The sequence below is a fragment of the Suillus fuscotomentosus genome (genome assembly GCF_016647785.1).
Source record: "Suillus fuscotomentosus strain FC203 chromosome Unknown F5891scaffold_20, whole genome shotgun sequence".
Lineage (NCBI taxonomy): Eukaryota > Fungi > Basidiomycota > Agaricomycetes > Boletales > Suillaceae > Suillus > Suillus fuscotomentosus.
The window spans coordinates 301,699-327,445 of NW_024539532.1; the positions used below are offsets into that span (position 1 = coordinate 301,699).

The 25,747-nt window shown below is 48.0% G+C and overlaps 7 protein-coding genes across 7 annotated transcripts; 5 read left to right on the top strand and 2 right to left on the bottom strand.

Moving 5' to 3' along the window:
* Positions 1-1,198: 1,198 nt before the first annotated feature.
* F5891DRAFT_1027599 (Di-sulfide bridge nucleocytoplasmic transport domain-containing protein) lies at positions 1,199-2,502 on the bottom strand. Its single transcript, XM_041361448.1, has 4 exons — positions 2,234-2,502; positions 1,709-2,186; positions 1,541-1,656; positions 1,199-1,489 (listed from the first exon to the last, which is right to left on the bottom strand). The coding sequence occupies exons 1-4, from the start codon at positions 2,355-2,357 to the stop codon at positions 1,239-1,241; spliced, it is 969 nt and encodes a 322-aa protein (XP_041227306.1). The 5' UTR covers positions 2,358-2,502; the 3' UTR covers positions 1,199-1,238.
* Positions 2,503-4,739: 2,237 nt separating this feature from the next.
* On the top strand, positions 4,740-6,583 carry F5891DRAFT_1277522 (putative fungal pheromone GPCR, STE3-type; the record flags this gene model as incomplete). The annotated part of the gene is made up of 7 exons (XM_041370270.1): positions 4,740-4,891; positions 4,974-5,077; positions 5,125-5,304; positions 5,352-5,489; positions 5,544-5,735; positions 5,801-5,981; positions 6,035-6,583. The coding sequence occupies 7 exons, from the start codon at positions 4,740-4,742 to the stop codon at positions 6,282-6,284; spliced, it is 1,197 nt and encodes a 398-aa protein (XP_041227307.1). The 3' UTR covers positions 6,285-6,583.
* An 82-nt stretch (positions 6,584-6,665) lies between these two features.
* Positions 6,666-6,926, top strand: F5891DRAFT_1221262 (THO complex, subunit THOC1; the record flags this gene model as incomplete). Its single annotated transcript, XM_041369429.1, has 1 exon — positions 6,666-6,926. A coding segment is annotated over one exon (261 nt), but the record flags the coding sequence as incomplete, so codon positions are not given.
* Positions 6,927-13,761: 6,835 nt separating this feature from the next.
* On the top strand, positions 13,762-14,954 carry F5891DRAFT_1127980 (coatomer WD associated region-domain-containing protein; the record flags this gene model as incomplete). Its single annotated transcript, XM_041364234.1, has 5 exons — positions 13,762-13,906; positions 13,963-14,175; positions 14,215-14,377; positions 14,428-14,570; positions 14,890-14,954. The coding sequence occupies 5 exons, from the start codon at positions 13,762-13,764 to the stop codon at positions 14,952-14,954; spliced, it is 729 nt and encodes a 242-aa protein (XP_041227309.1).
* A 908-nt stretch (positions 14,955-15,862) lies between these two features.
* On the top strand, positions 15,863-17,867 carry F5891DRAFT_1221266 (uncharacterized protein; the record flags this gene model as incomplete). Its single annotated transcript, XM_041369430.1, has 10 exons — positions 15,863-15,920; positions 16,047-16,172; positions 16,222-16,347; positions 16,396-16,515; positions 16,567-16,692; positions 16,740-16,822; positions 16,898-17,143; positions 17,204-17,291; positions 17,435-17,529; positions 17,586-17,867. The coding sequence occupies 10 exons, from the start codon at positions 15,863-15,865 to the stop codon at positions 17,865-17,867; spliced, it is 1,350 nt and encodes a 449-aa protein (XP_041227310.1).
* A 273-nt stretch (positions 17,868-18,140) lies between these two features.
* On the bottom strand, positions 18,141-19,999 carry F5891DRAFT_1277523 (uncharacterized protein; the record flags this gene model as incomplete). The annotated part of the gene is made up of 3 exons (XM_041370271.1): positions 19,830-19,999; positions 19,641-19,770; positions 18,141-18,406 (listed from the first exon to the last, which is right to left on the bottom strand). Exons 2-3 carry the CDS (start codon positions 19,690-19,692, stop codon positions 18,141-18,143), a joined length of 318 nt encoding a protein of 105 aa, XP_041227311.1. The 5' UTR covers positions 19,693-19,770; positions 19,830-19,999.
* Positions 20,000-22,866: 2,867 nt separating this feature from the next.
* On the top strand, positions 22,867-25,416 carry F5891DRAFT_1221276 (cytochrome P450; the record flags this gene model as incomplete). Its single annotated transcript, XM_041369431.1, has 11 exons — positions 22,867-23,071; positions 23,124-23,448; positions 23,495-23,643; positions 23,694-23,809; positions 23,862-23,984; positions 24,037-24,226; positions 24,283-24,364; positions 24,420-24,545; positions 24,595-24,605; positions 24,668-24,797; positions 24,852-25,416. The coding sequence occupies 11 exons, from the start codon at positions 22,867-22,869 to the stop codon at positions 24,931-24,933; spliced, it is 1,539 nt and encodes a 512-aa protein (XP_041227312.1). The 3' UTR covers positions 24,934-25,416.
* Between the last annotated feature and the right edge of the window lie 331 nt (positions 25,417-25,747).

The window sequence follows — 25,747 nt, forward strand, 5'->3', positions numbered from 1 at the left end:
TTTGAAAGTCAACAGACTCGTCCGATCATAATCAGCAGACGAAGAACTCGCCATGACTGTCTCGGAAGCGAATATGCCAGGGCTTTAGATGTTCGCATCCCCGGACCATCGGGACCAACTCGGATTGCAGTGGAAGTTGGTGTAAACTTTAATAGCACGGTGCCGGAAACCTGAGCCCTCCGGCACCACGAGTCAACATCCTGCCCTCACTTCATCTCCTCGAACACGACTTCACACTCATTCTTACTTCGGATTTACTTGCTTTTGCTCCCACCTGCCCCTCCGTGATTGTATCGTGGACTTGACTGTGATTCGATGCCGCATATTCTGGAAAACAGGTGTAAGTTTATCTCGAACTCGACATTCATTCTGATGCGATTAGAACGGGCCGACCCTAGCCTCACAAAAGCATCTGTTTACCTCGAAGTCGAATCAACTCCATAATTCTATTGCAAGCGCTTATTCTCATGCACTCCTCAATGGATCTCCAATGTTCTGATGCTCTCCCCCAAGGAGGACCGACGAGGAAGGCAGCTAAGACCGCTGGTTTGGCCGCGTAGTGGTGGTCTGGGTATATTTTCTTGTGCAAGGTACATTGCCCGCTGACGAGCGTAGTTGGCAAGGGCGTTGCATGATTTGCGATGTGATCGCGAGTTATAGAGAATGTGTAGAGGATGGGGTAAGCTTCGAATGCAAGACTGGATATCTTCCCTTGACAGCCTCTCCAGACGACGGGTCAATTCATCAAGAGGGAGAGACATCCAGGATGCAAAAGAGTGACTGCAGGGCCGATCAGGCACATTGTCGATAGAACCGTTATCTATAAGTGGACGACGCAGTGCAGCAGCAACATCAGCACCATTCCACTCTCGTCCAGACGTGATCGGAGGAACGTTCATCACAAAGAATAAAAATGCTTGATGTGGGTCTATACTATGCAATGATCCGTCCCCGTAGATTTAATGATAGAGAAAATAGACCAGTCATTTTACTTTAATCGTCTGCCCGTATTCTCCACGCCTTCTGCGAGGTGCATCTCCGAAGATATCGTCATGCCCAGAACCCCGAGGTGCCGGCGCAGAAGGAAGGTAATGATGAGGAAACTGAGGGGCGACTGGATAACTTGGCCGAGAATGACCAGCTTCGTGACGTGAGCGATACAGGGAGAACAACGAATTCACGAAGACCGTCAAGAAAGTTAGTGACGTCAACGTAAAAGCCTGTGCATGAATATGTAATCAGTACAGTGCACCGATCAGCAGGGACTCGCATGTACTAACCAATGTCTTCCAGCTAATAGGCTCCACAAAGCCATTGATGACATCCGCAATGAGTTCTGCACCTACTCGAGCATGGCCAACCATGTTTGGGTCGCGATCCATGCATGTTTTCCAAGATGCACATTGTTGGATCATGGCAGGCACAGGGTTGCTTTCACATAGGTTGTTCCTGTATTGTGTCGCACACATGCCGATCTCTTGCATGATATCTGACCAACAATTCATTTCAGTAGACGCATTCACCGGGATGAAGATCATACCCATTGAGTATTCTGAGATGCGGTGGGCAACATCACGTTGTACTGTGAGAATGAACTGCACTAGGAGATAAAGAAACACCATGACCAAAGACAGGTTGAAGAAGAACTGTAGATATCTTGAGAAGCATGATCAGCGTACTCGGAGAGAGTAAATACAAATGGCCTCACCCTAGCAGAACCTGTGGCGTATCTGTTCGTGGTGCTGGGTTAGCCGGTATGTTGAGTGTGTAGTGGTTTGACGTGTTTTGTGTCACGGGTACATGATCTATATCGCCATCAATTTCTTCCTCGCTGCCGTACCTCAGGTCGTCACGTAATGATACAACGTGTTGGCTTTTTGTACGAGCCTTCTGCCTCGAGTTGAAGACCCTTCTGAGCGCCCCTGTGGCAACCATTCTCCCGTTTTCTTTCTCAGAAGCCTCAGATTTAGGAGGACTAAGCTCGGACATGTCCACATCGCGCAGCTCTTGCACAGGAAACACTTTCTGAGGTGAGAAATTCATGGGAGGCACCCACGGGTGGACTGGAGGAGTCTGCAGTGCTGGAGTCTGGAAAATGAATGGCACGTTGCGGTTCTCTCCAAATATGGGAGTTTGAGGTGGCTGAGGAATTGCCGGACTCGTGGGTTGAAGGTCATCAAATGGACCTGAAACTTGTTAGTAAGATTCGAATTCAAACATAATGAAAACACACGTTTTCGGGGTGCATTCGAGCCATTATTAGCCCAGACTGGCTTTGTATTACTGCTGGGGCGAGACGTAAACTGGAAGTCCATTGGAGCCTCCGTCGATCTCTGTGTATGCGTGTGAGTGCTCATAATGTATGCCTTAGCAGAAGTAAACCGCTGCTATGTAGTTCAGGGCGCCTTGTAAACCGAATGCCACAAAACGTGGTCAAACAGGTAAGGTGCGAAAGGCCACGGTGCAGCTGAAGCGCTGACGGGTTGAGTGCAAGTTGCAACATTTGGACCCACCTGGCAGCGGCTGGTACAGTGTAATTAGTAACTTCCGATCGAATATTGCTAAACGTCGTCTCTTCTGCCGAGGACTCCAGACGGACGTGTCGCTACCGTGACTGCGAGTCCGGATCTAAGTCAAGTTAAAGTCAAGTTAGTCACGGATGTGATCATGGGAGGGCTCTGACTCGGTACTCAATGGCAACCATTGCCATGACTTGACCAACTCGGCGTTGGCGTCAATAGCATCTCTTGAATGAAAAGAATTAGTAGTTGGTGACACAGCCGCGGCGAAGCCCGAGTCGTGGTTCCTACTAATTGGAAACATAAGGAACTCGATACATTCCACTACTGACCTACTCAGATAGCTAGTTTTGAAACGTGGGTTAAGCCCGTGCCATAATATGTGTGCTCAACGCATCACGTTGATCATCTGTCAGCGATCGGAAAAGCTTGACAAATGCATTGTACGTAGGCTGTCTAGCGATGGTATCGAAATCGAGGGGGGAGAAACACCCGGTAGACAGTTCGTTTAAGCCCCAAGTGTGTAGTGTGCTTGAGTACGCGAGGAGGGGCTCAAAATTTTGCGTCGGGCTGATGTATCGCCAATATTGGCGATCATGGAACAGTAAGTGTTTCACAAAGCCTATGACTGCTCAGTGCCCGAACGGTAGGTTAGTTATTATTCCCAGCACCTAATACAACACTGTGATCAATCATAGAACTAAAAGGAAGGAGACCTCAAAACTTACGCTAATGGGTCCTTTGAGATATACGTAATCCCTGATAAGCGCCTCGACGAACGATTTAACCACTGGCATGGTTTGCGTGTAGAGGGGGATTTGGTACTCCAGCACCACCCAAGCTCTTGTAAGTTCCTTTATATCATCTCTTAAAGCCGCAAGAACCCCAAAAAATTTCTGTACCCCCGCCTGCCCTACCGCCGTTATGGACCATTGGACTGACAGAAGTCTGTTATCAGATGGTAATATTTTAAAGATTCAGAGACTTACTGCTATCAGCGTATGATTCCAGTGTTGGACATAAGATTTTGCGCACCATTTTGATGACTTCAAGCGGTTCGGGCATGAAGGCCCCATTGAATATGGAGCGATACATGGCCTCCATGAGTTCACCTTCCCCCTGGATGGGGTTGCGACATCGAGCACCCCTCGAGGGGCGATTTCTGTCGTAAGGTTTAATACGTCGCACAGGACGTGAGGAGATGCGGGTGGTCGATAGGGACGTATATGCTATGTCATCGTCGAAGGTGAGTTTTGGTAAGATGTCGGGGTTTTGCGAGCTACCGGAGGGGCCTGCCTCCTGGTAGCCGGCTTGTGAACCAGACGTGCCAAGATTGTCAAACAATCCCTGTACCCAGTTGATTGCTGGTACCTCTGGTGGAGGATTTGGGACTGGATCGTGGTAAGATGTAGCAGGGGGGCGGGTCTGATTAAATTGCAGGGTTGGTGGTGCTTCAGGGTAGAGAGAATTGGCATATAAATCGGGTCCGGGACGGGAGTCATCTTCGTGGAGAGTAGGCCAAGGATTATTGCTGTAGAGACTCGGAGACTCAAAGTTCAGCGGAGCAGGCTGCAACTCATTGTGTCTAAGTGAGGCGAAAATTCCATGAATTGGTAAGCTAGGATTAACCTGCGAAGACTGAGTCATTGAGTTGCTTTAGTAACAACTGATCATCGTGATTCACCGGCGCTGGGTGCGTGACTGCGTTTCTATGCGATCTGGAAGGCTCAGACTCGTTCGAGAACAGAGTCTGACGTGACATGTGTACGTAGTACAAGTCAGTTTTGACGTGAGTCTAAGAATTAGTGAGGTGGCTGCGCGGTGATGATAAGTTGGTCGCGGAAGCCTATCTGGCATGACTTGCAATCGATAATCGATTCGGACTCAGATCTAATTATGATCATATCCAATATCAGATCTTGAAAGTCGTTCAGTCGCGTCACAACACCTCACAACACGCACAAGACGCGGATGGTCAAAGAAAGTGTGCTTACCAAGCAATTTTTTGATGCAGATACGGTATCCTAGGTGGCATAGACACGGTGAGCCATTGGTTTAGAGAATCCTTATCACTTCTTCCTTACCTTGATGTCCGGCAGTCTACATCCGTATTGCGGATATTCCTGCTGGCCATGATACTCTATCCCGATGTCCAAGCCAGGGTTCGTGCAGCAATAAATCAAGTTGTGATGCATGATATGTTCACCTCGTTCCTCGCATATGTTAACATCTGTATTGGACAGTAAGGTCGCAGCTCTCACGCCCTTACCTCACCCTACTACCATCAAACCTGATACCAGGTCCGAACATGGGACACGGTATGTCTCTGCGATCGTAACGCCACTCGGAGAACAAGATGGAGCGGGGTTTGAGTGAGTTTTCCTGCATGCCCTCCCCCAATATACAACGACGAATCGGAGGATTGAAATAATAGACGCTAACGTCCATTCACAGCACATCCCCGCATATTGCATCTGATGGTAGTTTACGAGCACAGCTAGAGGCGAGGTTGGTGAAAACTGAGGAAGGAGGGAAAGAGTGTGTATGGTGTGACATCAGTAAGCCGCTCGCCGCCTGTATTGTTTTTTTGCTCATCCTTCTACAGCGACTAAGCTTGAAGTTGGCAGCACGGTAGCGCTAGCTGCTGCCATGTTCAGCCTTTGCATGCATCTTGAACGTGTAGCCGCCATTCGAGACCTCAGCCTGACGCACTCTAAAAAGTGTTGTCGCCAGATAGTGGAGTCTACTTTGTGCTTCGGAGTTCCTCTCATATACATGGCCTTGCGTGCGTCCCGTGCCTTTCGTATCATTGTCTTACCTAACATATCCCAGACTACATTGTCCAGGGACACAGATTTGATATCATCGAATGTTTTGGTTGTCGTCCAACAATCTATGTGTCTATTGCTTCTATATTCTTGATTTGGGTTCCGCCATTGGCTTTCTCTCTTGGCGCTGGCATATTCACAGGTGAATATTTTTCTGCCTCACAGCACTATCCATTTTGACCTTACAAATGCCTAGCAACCGCCTTCTCGCACTTCTGGAAACGTCGGGCATTATTTTCCAAGCATCTCAAAAATACTGGTTCAGCACTCACCCCTAGTCGCTATTTTCGCCTTATGAGCATGGCAATCGTCGAGATGTTCTTTGGCTTGCTGGTGACTATACTCAACATGTGGTGGACCATGCGACCAGGCCTTCGTCCTTGGATTAGTTGGGAGAATGTGCATTCTAACTGGCTAGAAGTCGCCTTGCCATTATCCCTCCTTCGGAATTAGCCTGGACATTCGCTCTTTGGTTCATGATACCGATTGCGTCCGTTTTCTTCTTCCTTTTCTTTGCGTTCGGCCGAGACGCAGTCAAAGAGTACGGTGCTACTTTTAGATGGATTCAGCGTCATGTCCTCCGGGTTCAAGATCGACCATCTCCAGGTCTCTACCCACTAATTACGGTAGCGAGGTATCTATTTTTTTGGCCATAGCTCCTCCCAGTCTGTTGACATATTTGATCAGACCATGCAACATGCCTCAGTCCTCGACCATCGATTTGCGCAACAAGAAAAAGGGAACTCCCACCGGAATACCTTATTCCACGTCTCCTTGCCATATCGACCTAGCCAGAGGCACTGGCCCGCTCAAGTCGGACTGTGCGCCAGCTCTCCCGTATACCAGCCCTCCAGCATCAAGTTATTTCAAATACCAAGAGCAATACTCTCGCGGAAGTGACCGTGATGGTCGCCCTTCGGGTATGCATGCAGTATAAGGACTTTGCATTCGTACATTGGCTTTACTATCATTTGTATATCAGCCTTCTCTCCATTCGTTCGAACTTCGTACCTGACGATACAATCACTGTCCCTACATTTTCCAAGTCCCTTCACTGTACCCGTATGATGTACCTCATTTGACGAGGACTTTGCATTCGTTCATTGACTTTACTATCATTTGCATATTCTCTCCATTCGGTCGTTCGCACCTGACGATACGATCACTGTCCCTACATTTTCCAAGTCCCTTCACTGTATACCCGTATGGTGTGCCTCATTTGACGAGGACTTTGCATTCGTTCATTGGCTTTACCGTGACTATCATTTGTATATTCTCTCCATTCGTCCGTTCGCACTTGACGATACAATCACTGTCCCTTCTCGAAACACAGACTATCACGTCTTGCTCACAAATATTCTCTTGGATCAAGTCAAGACTTACCAAGGACATGGTCCCGCAGAAGGGCAAGGCGCTCATACTACTGCGCACTCTCAATGATCTTCTGCGTCGCCTTTCAAAGATGGGCTCTACGACGATATTTTGTGGTCGTATATTGACCTTTCTGAGTGGCGTTTTCCCTCTGGGTGAAAGAAGTGGTGTCAATTTGCGAGGAGAGCACGGACCCATGTGGGAAGGTGTCAAGGACGTTGAGAAAAAGGACGGTAGGTTAGAACTCTGTCGTGATGTTCTGTGCCTCATGTCATTCTCAGGTTTCTACACTACGTTCTGGTCCCTGCAACTGCCTTTCTCCCGGCCCCCATTGTTTGCTTTTCCCAATACATTCGGAGAATTTAAGGATGCTGTAGACAAGGTTCTACCTGTCATCAAGGAGGCGACCATGAAGGAGCGCGCCATGATGGGCAATAGAGGCACCAGTGGTACAAGCAACAACCTAAAATGCAAACGAGAACCAGAGTTGGGTGAAACGAGTAATAATAGCGAATACTTCTTCGCAAAGTTCTTGACAAGTCCACAAGCGCGAGCCAAGGCAGCTGCTTTACAAGAGTCCAGTACACGGCAAGAGATACTAGCTCCCGCATCGACACCAGCAGAACCATCCAAAGTGGAGCTGCCAGCAGCTTCGTTCTCTGCTTTGCTATCGACACCCAGTATCTCCAGCTCGCCCTTGCATACATCACTACCCCCAAAACCTGGCTCATCCCCAATAAAGTCATTCCTAGAAGCGGGCGCATCAAGTCCTGCTCGTCCCCCAATCACTCTCACTCTCGCACCTCCGTCCTCAACGATAGAAGCACCCTTGCGGAGTATATACCTCTGCTGCAGACGTGGAAGACGTTAGGAATAACCCCTACAACATGGTAAGCAGTGGAACAGTCCGCTCGTTTAGATCTGCTCAGTATTGACGGTACTTAGATATTCTCATCTTCGCCTATATGGGTACTAGAGGTGTCCGCGGATGTGGACGATGAACTTGTGTTGACGGTGTTCATGATGCGGGTATGCGAGGCTCCGTGGCCTCATTTGCGGCTCTGATGAACATCAATAGGTCGAGGAGCAGCCCCATCATTCTGACAAGTGGCGCGAAGCGTTGAGAACAATTGCAGAAGTGAGGGACAGCAGCTGGCTGCGTCATTTCTAGAGGAAGGCAAAGATCGTAAGTACCTTCCCAGGTTTTGATGTACTATTTAACCGAGGCGCTTCAGCTGGAAATATTTCAATGCGTGCTGATCTTCCAAGAGGCCTGAATCAACTTGGAAACACCTGTTATTTGAACTCGCTGCTCCAATACTTCTAAACAATTAGGGAGCTTCGTGAAGCTGTCGCTTCCATGGCCAACATTGATGTGAAGGCCCTTGAAGACGAGAGAAGGAAGTACTCGGAGGACGACCTGAAACGGCATCGGGTTGGCGGACGGCTAATTACGCGGCGCGAGATACTGTGATCAAAGAAATGTATGTCTGCCACCCACTCCTTTTACCCCGAGCTAAAACTATCATCAATGTAGTCGTCAGTCAGTTGTCCGATTTATTTTGGCAGCTCCAATTCTGTGAGAACCAGGCTGTCACACCGACTATCGATCTTGCGAAGTTAGCACTCGTATCGTAACATCAAGAGACGACACAGATGCAACGCTTGTTGAGGACGGGCCCGTGCGGTCACCTGACTCAAATGGCTCGGTTCTCAGTAAGCGGCCACGCGACGAGCAACGCATGGATATGGATGTCTCCTCGCTTGCATGGGGACAGCTCGTCAAGCACGATGCCACTACCATCCCCGCTTCCAGATGTGGAGGTTGTGAACCATGAGAACCCGCAGGTTGAGGAGCAGAAGACGGCTCCTCCCTTACCTACACGCAAGCCTACTCAATCAGACTCGGTCATGATGTTTGGTGAGGCACACTATACTCTGAATGATGTCATGTCTAAATACTTGGATGTAGGAAAGCAACACGATGTCTCTGAATGCATGGACAATTGCATGTTCCAGATTGAGATCGCGCTTCTGAAATTCGATGGGCTGGGTGACTCGGACAATCAGAATAGTGTTGTGAAGAGGCAAGTACTTTTAAATTCCATCGGGTACATACATGAACCTGTCATTCGCCAGGCCATTCTATGGGCAATTGTGGCAAAGACTTACACAAGTCCCCGCCCAGCGACATCCCAGAACTTCGACACATGAGAAAGAAGACCTCTTCTCGCATCTTCCTGTGAATGTAGCCGATAGCGGCCTAGCTATACTAGTGTAGGCTACCAGTAGTGACGTGCTTAAGTCCGCAAAACACCGAGCCGGTGGCATTCGTGCTTATTAGTAAAATAACCTGGCCATGTCGGGCACCGGGACTCGAAGTTCGAGTCAAACTTCATGCGCATTCAAGCTGGCACAGCACGAGTTATATGGCTCATTTTTCTTTTGCTCTTTGTTAATTTGATGATATCTTGCAGTGCCCCAGGCTGTCCATGGGAAAAAACAACCGATAGTAGTCGAGGACTCAACAGGCATCGTGCATCATGCAAATTTTACCAGCGGTCCAGCGTTCTAGCTAGCGAGAAAAGAAAAGAGAGGGCTAGAGACGCGGTAGCTGCTAGACTAACTCTGACACAATCTGCGACCGTTCAATCAGGCTCAACTAACTCTTTGGTGAGTCTGGTAGTTGAAGTTCTACATACACTCGAAGTTCGGAAGCACAAACACGTCTGACCAGTCGTGATCTTTAGAAAGTATTGCCGGTTCGCCGGCCCCGTGCACTGGCAGAGCATGACCGCTCAAAGCCCATTATTCCCTGCAAATCATTAAGCAGGGACCGCTGGACGAGCCAAGCTAGCTTGTCTGCCGGCATAGCAGGTTTTGAAACTCATCATGAAGGCTTCGACAACACGGCACCGTTCGAGGCTGATGCTATGGGTATGTCTTCAGCAACGGGTCACCTAGCAGTCGACTGATACCTGAGTTACTGTTTTGCGCTTCACTTATCAGAAGAACCTTCACACACTTCGATGGGACGAATACCGAAACATTTTGAGGATCTTCCTCTGTCTGACGAGGATACCAACAACTTTGATATAGCTGGTGTTTTGCCCACTCAAAATCCACGCCCGCCTCAATCTAGAATACGCAGAGTTCTATTAACGTTATGAGACACACTTCAGACTACTTTCAACTCTTTTGGACTTTCCCGACAGTACCCTCGTCGCCCATCCTTTGAGCCAGATAAATTTGTGCTCTCCTCATTACTTTCAACCATGTGTCCGACAACCATGCAAGACACCCATCCAGATATCCTCCTGCCTCCATATCCATTTCCTAACATGACAGTCTATAGACTCATGTCATGGATGAATTCTGGCAGTAGCCGGAAATCCGAGACTGAAGTTGCCCGTCTCGTGAAGGAAGTGATTCTGGCGGACGATTTTGATGTAAAGCATCTGGAGGACTTCTCGGTAAGGAGGAGTTTATGGGAATTGGACAGCGACCCCGGCAGGAAAATAGAGTGTTCGGACGATTGGACCCAGGCCAGTGTCACTATCGAGATTCCGACGAAATCAAAGGAGGAGGATGCGAGACCATTTTCTGTTCCCGGATTCCATTTTCGTCCCCTAGTCGAAGTAATTCGGTCAGCTTTCGTGGATATCCAAGCAAACGCATTTCACCTTTCGCCATTCAAGCGTTTGTGGAAGGATCCGTTGGACGACCATGAAGAGCGCATCTTCGATGAGTTATATACATCTGACTCGTGGCTAGATGCCCAAGACGAGGTGCAGAAGCTCCCAAGGGAGCCCGGATGCACACTGGAACGGGTAGTTGCTTCTCTCATGTTTTTTTCGGATGCCACGCATCTTGCGAACTTCGGAACGGCAAAGGCCTGGCCCCTGTACATGTACTTCGGAAATCTCACCAAGTACGCACGTTCTGCACCAAAATCTGGTGCATGTCACCTTGTCGGGTTTTTACCGTCGGTGAGTTGCCATATGTGTACAGTCGAAACATTATTTCATATTCCGTGTTAGCTGCCTGATAAAATCAAGGACGTTCTGAACGACTTGCCTCGAATATCAAAAAGCGGCATGGCTGCCCTTCACACGCACTGTCGACGCGAATTATTCCACGGATGCTGGGATATCTTACTAGACAAAGAATTTCTTCACGCATATCGCCATGGCATTATATTAAGATGTGCCGATGGTGTCTTACGCAGGATATACCCTCGTATATTCACATACTCAGCCGATTATCCCGAAAAGTGCGTTTAGTCGTTGAAATTTGAAGGATTACTCAAAGATTTTCAGGGTTTTGATTGCCACCATTAAGGACATGGGCTCATGCCCATGTCCCCGTTGTCTCATTCCGAAAAGTATGTTTTCTTTTCTAGGCCTTGTTAACGACATGAAGAACCGTATAAATCATCTTCGGGTCTACGTCGAAACCAACATTGTTAAAGCCCGAGGGTTCATCTATACGTGTGGAAACACTGTTGACGGTGCGAAGGTTGACGAGACGCTTGGAGAAGGCTCGTGGGTACCTGTATTAGTAAGTACAAGCTGTCTGCCGCTTTGTTGTACTGGCTTAGAAAATAACTCACAGAACAAGTTCGTCGAGAGGCTGGGCACGCTAGGCCTTAACCCATTTCAGATGCTCGTTGTAGACTTTATGCACGAATGCGAGCTCGGTACTTGGAAGGCATTATTTACTCACCTCGTCAGGATTCTTTATGCACTTCCCGGGGGGAATCAGCTGGTTTCGACTTTAGACTCGAGGTAAGTGGCGTTTGCATACTGCTTCTGTCGTGTAACAACTCTCTCCCATCATAGATTTCGTCAGGTTCCGATGTTCGGTAATGGGGTGATTCGAACATTTACGAACAACACGTCCGAGATGAAGAGACTTGCGGCACGAGACTTTGAAGACATCTTGCAGGTTGTTCTCGCTTTACTTACTATTCTCTACTTAGCTGATAGGGGCCTCTCTAGTGTGCGATACCTGTATTCGAGGGGTTGTTTCCACCTCGCCATGATGCGATTGTGCAGTCTCTTTTATATAGATTTTGCCAGTGGCACGCACTTGCCAAGCTAAGGATCCATTCAGAGTCGACACTGGGTCTGTTCAAGAACACATTCAAGATTCTCTCTAAACAGTTACGGAACTTCCGTAACTTTACTTGCGCTGCCTTTACCACTGTGGAATTACCGAAGGAGAAGGCAGCTCGCCAACGACGGCTTGCCCAGCATGCTCCTAATAATACTCCTTCAGAACCTGCCGGACCAAAGGTGAAAAGGTTCAATTTGAACACCTACAAGTTTCATGCAATGGGTGATTATGTACGAACCATTAAACTCTTCGGTACGACAGATTCTTTTACCACTCAGATTGTAAGCATTGTCTCTTCTCTTCCAAGGGCGTTTCTGAAATCATGTTATTGGCTAGGGGGAGCTGGCGCACAGAGCCTTGAAAGCATTCTATCCGCTAACTAGCAAGTTAGACACTCCGGCACAGCTAGCGAAACACGAACGCAGGCGCCGTGTACTACGGCGAGTCGCGGAGGCAGCTGGTATCTCTTCCTCGAGCAACCAATCACCGGCCGACTCTCCTGCCTCGTCATTGTCCAAAGACCATCATTTTATCGCAACAAGTCGAAACGATCCAGTTTCTTTGTTCCATTTCCTCAAAGAACACGACGATGATCCAGCTACTGAGGTGAAATGATTTTTTCAGCCCATTTAACCACCAGTTCGCTTAAGACTACTGCAGAACTTCATTCCTAAGCTAAAAGATCATATTTTGTATAGGCTGAGGAAGCTGGACGTTACTCATTGCGACCATACGTTCACAGATGAGGAACGTAATTCGGTTATCATTCCCAACAATACGGTTTACTCGGTACAAACGATGAGGGTACACTATACTACCTACGACATGAGGCGCGACTACAATACTGTCAATCCCAGGACACATGCAGATATTATGGTACTTTCAGGAGAAACCTCACCTAGCCACCCATACTGGTACGCTTGTGTACTGGGCATTTATCATATGGACACGTGGCTTCAAGACGTCGCTGGTCGAACCGAGACACGGCACCTCGAGGTCCTCTATGTCAGGTGGCTTGCACCATTAGTATCGTCAGGCTACCAGTCAGGCTTGCAACACGCTCGCCTTCCCAAGGTAGCATTTGTCGAAGAGTCGGACCGTGACGCGTTCGGATTTCTTGATCCAGGCCAAGTCATTTGAGGAGCCCATTTAATTCCCGCATTCGCTTCAAGGCGCGGTGTTAGTTCACTTCGCCATGGAAAATCGTTAGCACGTGCCGAGAAGGAGTTAGATGACTGGGAAGCATATTACGTTGGAATGTGAGTCCAGCGCGTCTTCTTCTGGCTTCAATAGCGACTCAAGCTATCTGTTGGACTTAGTTTTGTCGATCGCGATATGTTTCTGCGTTATACTCACTTAGGGGTAGGACACCCAGCAAGTCTGCGAAGGGTGGTGAGACACTGTTCTGGCTTCGATTCATCGGCACCTGTGGAAGCTATGGATGTTGATGAAGGCCAAATAAATGCGGGCCGAAATGAAAAAGATGACAACGAACAGCAGATGGATGATGATCCAGCTGAGGAAGAGGAAGGTGAACGTGGCGAGGAAGAGGAAGACGAGGAAGACGAGGAAGACGAGGAAGACGAGGACGAGGACGAGGAAGCATCTGATCGTGAGTGTGATGATGCTGGAGAGGAAGTGGACAATGACCTCTCCTTTTGATGTAAATCCTGTACGCGTGCCACTCTCATAACTGTGACTTAAGGTTGATTTGACTGGCGTTAGTAGGGCTAATGATGCGTATGATACTAATCTCCAAGTCACTCAAAACGTTTCGAAATTCGTCACCTGCAAGTCCACGGACCCGTCTACATCACGTGTGTATTTGACAAGTGTCACTTGTACTGAATGACGCCGACGCCATATTATCATCACAGTCTACATATCTCATGCCTCTCAATCTTGGCTTGGATGCTACATACAGCATGGACCTTGGGCATTCGTTGTCCTCTAGCGTTGTTGAATACCAGACAGCCGTCCTCCGTGGTGACATGAACTTGGCGGCCGACATTTTGCCCACTTTTCCTGAGGAACAGTTAAACAAAGTTGCTCTGTTTCTGGAGGGTCGAGGTATGTACGGTTTTAATTACTTATTAGGGCCCATGATTCAGCCTCTCTTTCCTCAGACCTCAAGGAGCTTGCTCTGCAGGTCACCACAGACCCCGATCACAAGTTCGACCTCTCAATGCAGCTCGATGACCTAGACACGGCGGTCAGGATTGCACGCTCCGTCTCAGAGCCAGAATCGGAGACGAAGTGGAAAGCAATCGGTGATCATGCCCTCATGGTATGGCGATTTGACCTGGCTCGGGAGGCGTTCGAAAAGGCGGGTGATTTGAGTGCGCTGATGCTTCTTCTGCTTTTGATGGGCGACTGAGAAGGGCTGCAGAAGCTTGCAGCGACGGCTGCTGAGAAGGGTGCAGAAAATTTGGCGTTTGCGACGCTGTTTCAACTGGGCGAGGCCAAACCGTGTGTGGATCTACTCTTGAAAACGAATCGTGCACCAGAAGCTGCGCTCTTTGCACGAACATATGCACCAAGGTATGTGTGATTCAGCCGTGAATGTAATTTTAAAACTGATTTCGGCACAGCGAAGTACCTAAGGTGGTCGACGTATGGCGAGACGAGCTGCGGACTAAAAATCAAGGCAAGATCGCAGGAAGCGTCGTGCACCCATCTGAGCATGCAGAACTATTTGAGGAAGGGTGGGAAGAGGCTCTTGCACGCGAGGCTGGTCTCTGTACAAATTCTCGTGACGTTGCCAAGCAAACGTCGTTTGCAGTTAACAGAACTACTTAAGTACGGGGTAAGTGTTAAAAGTGTCCGTAATGCGATGGGTAGGATGGAAAATGGCATTGATTGTGTAACGCGAAGGAGTGGAGATCTACTAGTACATCTTGCCTGTATTGACACTGGACAGTCTTGTCCTATTTGTTTCCAGTAGCCTAGAAACAATCCGTCAGGATAGATGATGACGGCAACAATATCACTCACAAGCGTGTTCGGTTCATTGTCATATTCCTAGATTAAGATGAGTGGATATCTGTACACAGGGAATCAAGTCACATACCTTCCTCTGCTCTTCCGAATCGTTGAGACTGCCATAGCAGACACGTAAGGCGAGAATGGATGTAGCCGCTGATGTGTAGCCGCTGATGTGTGTGTAGAGCCGTTTAGCGTCGCCGGCAGTGGATGAAGTCACGAGAGGATGGTCTTTAGTACCTTCGGGAACCTAGAAACAATTAGTTAGAATGGCGACAACAACTATTGTACTTACTAGTTTCCTTGCTTTAGCCGCGTCAAACGTCCAGAATAAGTTGGTGAATATGTGCACACAAGGCAACCGAGACTAGTACTCGAAGCTTCGGATCATCGTACTGCGTGCTCGTAGAGAAACCGTGACTGCGGAGGAGCTGCAGGCGCGCCTCTGCAATTGTGGCGTCGAGAGCTTCCAAATGATACAGAGGAAAGTAAATATTCAAACTTCCGTTGGAATGAGTGTTGTGAGTAGCGGAAGATAATACAAAAATGAACTCAATAAAAGAATTGAAAGTGTGGGGAAAGAAATCAAAAGAACTCGTTAGATGAAGCAAATAAAGCTATCGTAAAAGACATACAGATACGTCGAAACCAGAGGGAATGAGGAAATCAAAAATGAAGCATCGAAGATAGAATAAGATAAGTACTGCTCACACCAAATTATCAAAAGTGAAATCAAACAAGCTGAAACGTACTGTCAAGTGCAACCATCCCACTCTCACCAGACTCGGACTAGATAGAACTCGTAGCCCTCAAACTCCCAAACGAGATCCTACATGCGGCACGGCGAAACGTGGTTGGACGCGTCTGGGCTTAGCAGGTGTACTTTTGGATTGACTCACCAGAGTAGGTTGGTTTTTAGTAGCGCATGTCCGAGGCATGGTTAGTGGTAAGTAGGGGTTTATTTACGCGTTGTTTGCATATTGACAACAAGCCGATGTTTGGCTGTGTTAGGTATCATGTGAATTTGGTCTGTTTCGTCTTTCGATGACAAAGTCCCTGCCAATTCTCCTCCTTACGACTGTGCTGATCGACCATCTCCAATGTAAGATGTGACCGTTTGTTATTCTCATTATTCTGATTCAAAACCTTTGAACTCTACACGTTTGCCCTTGTGAGTTGGCTCAAGTGAAAGTGAGCAATTGCCCGATACTTAATTTGCTTCATGTAGATCCTCCCGCTTATCCTCACTTTGACCTGTATCCACGTGTTCAGACACATGCGTCCCGTGATGACACGGATCTGACGACCAGCAAGTTCATCGCTACAAGTAGCACGTATCCCTTTTTGGTCATTTGTGAGCTCTACATTATGTCCTACTACTCGCTTTCTCACAAAGTACGCAGATCCTGCTGTGTATCCACACTTCGATCTGTATCCCGCCTGTGCGGCAGAATTAGCAAGTCGGGAGGAGGACATTACCAACAATAAGCTTTTCATTTCGAGCAGCACGTACCCCTTATTGGTCATTTGTGAGTTTTACATTATGTCCTCTTACTTGCTTCTCACGGAGTACCTAGATCCTGCTGTGTACCCCCACTTCGATCTGTATCCCGCCCGTGCGGCAGAATTGACGAGTCGGGAGGAGGATATGACCAATGGCAAGTTCTCTGTTCCAGTGTATCCCTTCCTTGTCATTTGTGAGTTCCGCATTCAGTTTTTTCTTAGCCATCTTCTCATAGTGTATGTAGATCCTGCCGTGTATCTGCACTTCGATCTGTATCCTGCCCGCGCGGCAGAATTAGCGAGTGAGGAGGCGGACATAACTAACAGCAAGCCTTCCGTTTCGAGTAGCACGTACCCCTTCTTGGTCATTTGTGAGTTCTACATCACGGTTTTTTCCCTTTTCTCACAGAGCATGTAGATCCTCGTGTGTATCCTCACTTCAATCTGTATCCCACTCGCGCTGCAGAGCTAGTGACCCGGGAAGAGTCCAACATTCTTCATGTGACTGCTAGTCCCCCTATCTCGTGATCTGTACGTCCTTCAATTATACTGCAAATGCTACCCAAACTAAATTAGCACGAAGAGACCAAGGCAAGGCTGGCATGGGACGACCCTAAGGCTAACCGTGGTTATGTTCAAGTTGGCCGTGAGCGTGTCACCACTTCAATGGATGCGGCCGAGATCGCTGTATTACGCGCAAAGGCTCCAGACACCAAGGAATCTATGGAAATCGGACGTGAAAATCATCCTACGTTCAGTAATAAGTGGCCTCAGGAAACTGAAGTACCTAGATTTAAGCAGACGATGCTCCACTTTTTCCAGGTACGTGCACGCAGAAATTTGCACGCATAATGATTTGACCCTGGGTCTCTGTTACCATAGACTTTCCACGAAGTGCACACTATGGTCATGAAATCGATTGCGTTGGGTCTTGACCTTCCTGAGGATTTCTTCGACAATAAGATCGATCGTCAGGACCATAGCTTACGGCTTTTGCTATTCGAACCTCTTTACTTTTAGGCAACGGTCAAGCCAGGGCCGCTTCTCACACAGGCGAGTCCGTTCCTTTTTAGTGACACTCAGCCGTCGAATTTGACTTGCCTCTTCTCTTAGATTACGGAACTTTGACACTCTTGTTCCAGGATTCCATTGGCGGTTTAGAGGTCCAGAACCCTCATACTAAGCATTATCAACCTGCTTCACCCATCGTTCGTTTTCTTCTCCTCGGCTTGCTCTTCGAGTTTTTAACTCTCTATCTCCATAGCCTGGAACAATTTTTGTCAACGCTGGGGACCTTTTGGCGCGCTGGAGTAACGATGTTCTCCGTTCAACTCTCCATCGTGTAGTTGCCCCGCCTGCAACGAAGATCAACGCTACCGAAGGCATGACGCCCGCACGGCAATCAATTGCATTCTTCTGCAACCCGAATTTTGACGCTATCATCGAGAGTTTGCCCACTTGCACGAGCACATCCAATCCAAGCAGATATCCTCCGCTTACTACGGAGCAATACATTGTAGGACGTTTGGCAACTACTTACTCATGAAATACGCTCAGACACGAAATTCTGACGGTCAAGTATCATATATTTTCTATAGTGCAAGCAACGACATACATTACGATTCGTATGCAGGGTGGTGTCCAGATGACCGAGTATGTATGCAAGAAAGCATCGTTCGGTCCACAGTTCATGGATAAGAGCATGTATATGACATGAAGTGGGTGAAATGCAAGATGGTGCAATCGATAATTGTTACCGTATGGCAGTCAAGTCATGCTCAGACTCGGAGGTCTTCTTTCTGAACATCCCAAGAGTGTGCTAGCCACCGCAGGCAACGCTCACTGCGGCTTTCCATGCGCCACCATCCCTGCGCACCACCACCGTTGGGGTCTTGGCTTCCTTTTCGTTAACACCCAACTCTCCTGGAGACTCTTCTCCCCCGGGCCATGGCCGGAGTGCGTGCAGCACACCGGCTTGGAAAATGGCCATGTTCAAGTTATTGTGTGTGCCGGCCGAACTTGAAATGAACACGATCATGATAGGATCGTCCGGGTCTGGGAATGGAACTAACATAGGCTCCGAGTCTGGCACGAAATCAGGGTTCTTGCGTGAAGCTTGGCATGTGACCGAGCTGGCCACCGTCACACCGACCGCACGCATAGCCTCACCGTTTGTCAGATGGCTCAAGTCAAGAGACGCCGGTGCCTGTCTGTCCCGTCGTATCATTCAAGCCCCAACCCCAACTAAAGGACCGCATAAGTAGATGGAAGGGTCACGAGGAAGAGTCCTCCCAGGCCGGTACTAGTTCGAGTCATGAAGTCTAACTTACCCTGTACTTGAGGCTTCTGTCGCGGCAGTCGATATCACGTACGTTGACCTTGAGAGAATTCTGGAAACTGCTTTCGTTGAGAATAAGCACATTCAGAAAACGTACGACAACTTAGATTTATCACAGTATCATAGATAGCCATATTTACCAGGAGAAAAGCATACTAAAATGAGGGAGAACGAGAATAGTTAGCAACCTTGAGAAGAATGTGCTGCCATACCTTGTGTGTTGTGATGGTGCCGTTTCACGACTTTGTGGTGAACTTTAATAGCATTGTACACTAGTGGGGCAACGCCAAAGCCACTTCCCGCGAGAAGGTCATGGATGACCTCAGATAACATCTTAATTTAGAAGAAAAAAGAAAACAGTAAACGACGTTGAGAGGAATGTGCTACCATACCTCATGTGTTGCGATGGCGCCATGTCACGACTTTGTGATGGACTCTAATAGGAATATAAGTTAGATGAGCAGTGCTAGAGCTACTTATCACGATAATGTCTTGAATAGTGTCGTAATTCAACATATAAATAAGGCAAAACGACAATGCTCGAAATAATTGGCACAAGCGAACTATCGCCCCCCATCTACTGCAAGGGCGCAATCTGACGACATCGTCGTGGATTGCTCATGTCACTCTGCATTTACGGATCTCAATGGCCATGTATCTACAAGTCAAATTTCTCGCAGTATATATGATATTATTTAGCAGGAACAGAATTGGATCCTTCTATAGTTCTTACGGCTACAATATCAAGGAATCATCAATTTACTGATGGTAGTCGCTTAACCGTATGAAAAGGAATATTGCTCTGCACAAGTACAAAAGTAATACAGATACTGTGAAAGTACAAATGAAAACTACTCGAGAATTTCTGGCGCTACATCTCTATCGGAAACATAGAGCGTACTTAGTTTTCACTGAAGAGCTGAGTGTGGTTGAGGATTAGGATTCTTAGGTTGGGTAGCATTGCTGAAGACTAGTACTTACCAGCAAACCAAGCACTTAAGCCGGCTTTCATATCCTCATCACTCTTGTCCATGGTAGATCGGTAAGATTCTACGGCTGCTCCAATTCTACCCGCCTTAAAGAGTGCATGGCACTGTTGCTGGTGCGCGTTCTGCCACAAGGACTTGAGGTCCCAACCAAAGAGCTGCAAAAACACACAAATGAGCGCACTGTTGTAGCGGGGCACTCTGGCGCGGCAGGTCGGGAGTGGCAGGAGTCCTAGCGCGGTAGCAGGAGTCCTGGCTCGTAGTCGGTAGTCCTCGCGCGTGTCGTAGTCTGTCCTCGATAGATAGAGCTGTAGCCTCCCGCTATAGAGGTTTGGCCTTGGTTCCCCTTGCAGTCCTCCCTGTTACACTGTTCAGTTGCATCATATCAATGCACCACGACAAATTCCTCGTATGTAGAATGAATAGCCGACTTATAAAAGAAAGCACTGGCGTTGATGGCGGTAGTAAAGTGGTCAATAGCTTCGTCGTAGAACTTCTGATTAAAGGCCGTGTTTCCTAGATTTAAGGCCGTGTTTCCTAGATGAACACGTAGATAGGCCTGATGCAGAAAGGTCAGTGCCAGCATACTACCTGAATCTCATCAAATAGGCGATGCTCACTTCCACAACACGACAAGCAAGAGTATCGACATTGGGAGAGATGGCTAGTTCTTCGACACGTAGCATTGCCTCTTTATGTTGACCCGCGTTGAACAATGCGATGGTCTGAAAGTCGCAATGAAGCACTGAGGACTATGTAAAAGTTCTTTTACCCGCCTTTATCAAGAACAGGAAATGAGTGGTCTTTAAATCTCCATTAGTGAATGCTGATGCGAGGTCAAATGCCGTGCTGGCCGCGGCCCCAAATTTCTTTTTCCCGAAGAGGGCAATGCCTTCGGAGATATGGCCTGCAAAAGAAGGCTGAATTCTGACGGACTATGTCACCATAAAAGTTAGCTTCATAAGGTGGCCGTGATGGGTCAAGGTATATTACATTAATTGCATCATGGAGCGCACGGTCCCAGTCAGATTTTCGTGCCATGACAAATGCGCGGTTGGCATAGGAGGTGTAATTATTGGCATCTGTGTCAATCTCTTGATCTAGCACTATTTTAGTGGCGCGCGTTCCACCAGCTATACACGCCTTTCGAGCGTCCGAGTTCATAGCAAGGACCTGCATCCAATCTGTTCATATCACAACATAAGAGATAAAGGTGGGAACATGCCTTGAAATCAGAATAGGCTTGGGCCGTAACCTGAAAGAAATATTTAGCTGACGAAGAGGCACGAAAATGATGCTAAATTACCTGGTGCATCACCCGCTCCTTGGAATCGTCCTTTGAACCATCCTTCAGAACATCCTTTAGATGATCCTCTGGCAAAGCGCCCTCAAATACTGGCCACTCTGAGATTTTATCCTGGTCTCCGCTGACGATTCGCCTGTCATCGGCGGAAAAGGCGATGCACCACACCTCGCAAGGGTGTTTGAATGAGACGATGGTTCGTCGATCAGAGATACGCCACAGTCGGACACGGTTGTCCTCAGATGCGGAGGCAAGGAGAGTGCCGTTAGAATTTAGGGAAATGGCCCGGATACTCTTGAAGTGGCCCTTCCAGGGATCACCGACCTGCTTCCAGGTCGATGTGTCCCACTCGCGTATTGTCGGATCCTTGCTACTGCCCGCTGAAAAAAGCCGTGTACCATCGGGCATCCAGACGAGCGAATTATTGTATGATTTATTAATTGCAATGTGACCCTCGAAGTTTGCTACGCATTCCCTTCTGCCCGAATCGTAAATTTGGATATTGCTGTGCGTTGCAATTGCAAGAAGCTCGCCAGATGGCGAAAACCAGACGCAGCGGACACTAGGCTTGAGGACATCTCTAAAATGGCCGGTAATGAGCAAACCCTGATCAGCCCGATTTCTGACATCAGGCTGGTGAAAAGTGATTGGATTTCCTAGCAGCTCCCAAGTCTTTGTGCACCACAGTTTTATCATTCCATCTTCGGAACCGGTCGCTAACAGTGAGCCGCCAGGAGAGAAGGCTAGTGATGAGATCCCACCGGAGTGGGCTTTGATGGCTTGAGTGAGAGATTCCCCGATGTTTGAATCCCAAGCGATGAGCATCCCTTTGTCATCACCACTTGCTATCAATTGCCCATCTCGCGATACAGATAATGCATTCATGAAGCTGGATGAATGCCCCACCAATCTTTTCAACAGCACACCCTTCTTCATATCCCACAGACGAATGATATTCCACGAGGCCGTGACCATGCGTTACCCGTCAGGGGAAACTGCGATTGCGTTTGTGCGACATTTATCATTTATATTTTGACCATTGATGACTATAGAACCAGGTCCACCTTTATGATCTTCAAACAGTCGAAGGGGTGTGGGGTTTGGAATGAGCTGCGCCATTTCTATTAATATCGTGGGCGCACCTTGCTACTAATGTGTCGGTACCTAGATTTCAAATTTCAATTGTAAGAAGTGGACAACCAGATACGTCTGCACCAACCGAACAGTGAGGAGCTACTAAGCTGTCATTTCTTTATTCTGCGACTCGGAAATGATGATTGTGACATGTTACAACCAGAAACAAGAAAAGCTCTAATGCTGGGAAACCAGGCTCCAGTCCGAGCTTATAGGAGTCACCAAGGCCCAATCGAAGCACAAAGTTGTCCCAGGAGCTCTCTTGATCGGCACTTTTGTATATAAACGTTCCTAAACAAGGTTATCGTGCGCGTGTTGCGTGCTGATCAGAATGTTGGTCCTCGTGAATCTCGTCGGTGAAAAGCGTAGTAAGTGGCGCACCGGTTTCAGTTGAAGCTGATAGACTATTATAGGACTGACTTGGAGTTTTGTGTGTACGACAGAAGAAAGCGAGAAAGCGATGAAGACAAGAAAGAGATTGGATTGCCTGTGACGGTGAACGGCAGAACAGGTGCCGTGCTGGTCATTATGAAAGGCAATGCATTAGTCATTGTTTGTTCCCGGACCTTGAAGCTTGAAGCTTCAGGGGAGTTGGAGGCTGACTTGTGCCAGACATTGACCGTGACGTTGCCAATTCTGCGAATCGCTACTAAATATCGACGGTCTCTTCTCTTCCATCCCAGACAAAACAATGAAGCCTATGCAGAGTTCAGGTATATATAAGCCGAAAGGACCCACCTCATATGATCCTTCACTCGCATTACACAACCCTGCTCTGTAGACCATGTTGACACTCGCCAACGTCACTTGGGTCGACATACAACTATGTCTTGCTTGTGCTGGAGTATATTTTCTAATGTGGGTCTTCAACAAGAAGAATCCTGCACCATATCCGCCTGGTCCCCCGGGGTGGCTTCTCATCGGGAACATCTTAGATATGCCTCACATCAAGCCCTGGCTCACCTTCGCTACGTGGGGCAAGAAGTATGGTAAGTACCTACTGTTTCATCGATATCATGCATCTCAAGGTCTTGCCTGCAGGTAATATCTCGCACATCGAAGTTATGGGTCAACACATTGTGGTGCTGAACTCTGTCAAGGCTGCGATAGACATGCTAGACAAGAAGAGCACACTGTACTCTGACCGTCCTATTTTTCCTGTTGGCGGTGAACTTGTTGGCTGGAAACACAGCCTGGCCCTTCTCCCTGATGGTGACCGCTTTCGCCGGTACTGCAGGAACCTCCACCACGTGATTGGCAGCCGAGCCGCAGTAGGCATGTACAGCCAGATCGAAGAGGTCGAGACTCGCCGATTCCTTAAGCATGTGCTCACAAAACCCGGTCAACTACAGGCACACATCCGACAGTATGTATTATTTGTCTCTGCATCAACGTGATCTTGATTTCTATAGCACCGCTGGTGCCATCATCCTGCGCATCTCTTATGGTTATGAAGTGGCGAAGAACGACGATCCTTTCGTTGACCTTGCGGATCGCGGTCTAGATTTATTCTCGCGTTCCACTGCTCCTGGTGCTTTTGTGGCTGATTTTATGCCATTCTGTAAGCTATAGTATCCCGATGTTTGCTTCTATTTCCCTCACCATTTGTAGTGGTCAAAGCCCCCGAATGGTTCCCTGGTGCCGGCTTCAAGCGCCTAGTCCCTGAATGGCGTAAGACCGTCGAAGAGATGGTTTTTACACCGTACAATTTCGTCAAGGATCAGATGGTGATCAACATCTGTGGTTTTGCGATCATGTGTAGAATTTTAATTTTTACAGGCAGCTGGAATTGCCCCGGAGTCTTTTACCTCGAATCTGTTGGAAAAACGTACGTTGTCCGTAGAAGACGAGCATGTTGTGAAGTGGTCTGCTGTGTCTCTATATGGCGGCGGTGCCGACACGGTTAGTCCCTCCCCATCTATTGCTAATCAGAGTATTACCCTACTTTCCTCAGACTGCTTCTGCGATCTACTCGTTCTTCCTGGCCATGACACTATTCCATGATGTACAGAAGAAGGCTCAGGCTGAAATAGATGCTGCCATCGGTCCCGATCGTCTTCCCTCCTTCGCCGACAGAGGCTCTCTCCCCTATACTGATGCACTTGCTAAAGAAGTACTACGATGGAATGTTGTCGTCCCTACCGGTCCGTGTATCTTGTTTATCACATTCTTCAGTTGCTGAAGGGTATCTCAATGACAGGTATCCTCCACCGTGTCACTGAGGATGTCATTCATGACGGGTATTTCATTCCAAAAGGTTCCTTGGTAATACCTAACATTTGGTTGGTACACCATTCTCTGCATTTGATATTTTAACAGAATGTAATGTAATGACAGGTTCATGCTCAACGACCCACAAACATATGCTAGTCCCTTGCAATTCAACCCTGAACGCTTTTTGTCTAATGATGGAGAGAAGCCTGAGACTGACCCCCAGAAAATCTGCTTTGGTTTTGGGAGACGGTGAGCATAGAGTTGGTTACCTGTGAAATACTAACTTTGTGCTTCGCAGTATGTGTCCAGGTACGCTCAACTCACAGAAAACGCCGATAAATTTTCTGATGTTTCTTTTCTTTGATGTGTAGGTATCCACCTCGCTGAAGCCTCCGTCTGGATCTCCGTTGCGATGTCACTGGCCGTATTCGACATTTCCAAAGTCGTTGAGAACGGTGTTGAGATCACCCCTGAGGTTGATCCCTCATCCGGCACAATCAGGTATGTTACATATCTTATCGTGTCTGGCGTCGGTCTGAATAGACACGATTTCAGTCATCCGAAGCCCTTCAAGTGTTCTATTAAGCCCCACTCTGCGAAAGCCATCGAGCTTATTGAACAGGATGCTAACTACTAAGCGTGCGAAGATGAAAGCATACATGAAGGTGTGCCACATCGCATTATGGTACATGTCTGTGTATCGCTTTATTTTGTTATGAAGGATGATTTACTATCGCGCACGTCCGATCGGCCACTGAACAGACATGCATTACAAAGTAGCACCCCGCACGGACGGCAACTGTCGGAAAATGTGTAGCCAATAACCAAACTGGACTCGGACTGACTAAAGTTGACCCATCCTGGTGAACTTGGCGATTCGATTTGTCCTGAGAAGGGTCTGGTCTGGTCCGTTGACAACACATAAGCTGCTCCGAAGGTGGGATGTCATACAGGTTATCCTGGCGTATGGCACGGGTCCTGCCAAAGCTCTCGTCCATTTCACGCGATGAAAGGGGGTATAGGGAGGATGCTTGAGCCTTGAGCGCTCATATCTCTTGGCGCTGACTACAATACATTAGTGCGCAACGCGCTTCTGGATGATGAACCAGTCTGTGAGACGGAGGATCTCGAGATAGAAAACGGGTGCGTCAATAGTGGAGAAGGCCACAACCACGGAATCCCATCGATGGCTAGCACACAGCGCAGATAGGAGGCTTGGTCCCTGCCTACAAAAGTTTCAGAATGGAAAGAAGAAAAAGAAATACTGGCCCATTACAAGGGGTGAGAATGCAGAAAGATCCATTAGCGCACGCAAGCTACATAGACTCTAGACCAGTCCGTCTAGAGTCTACACACACGGAGTGGAAGAAGGGCAAAAGTTGAGGCCTCCAGAGTGTCCAGAATATTTCGATCCTGGAATATCCGGCCCATCCGAACATCCGACCTATGGC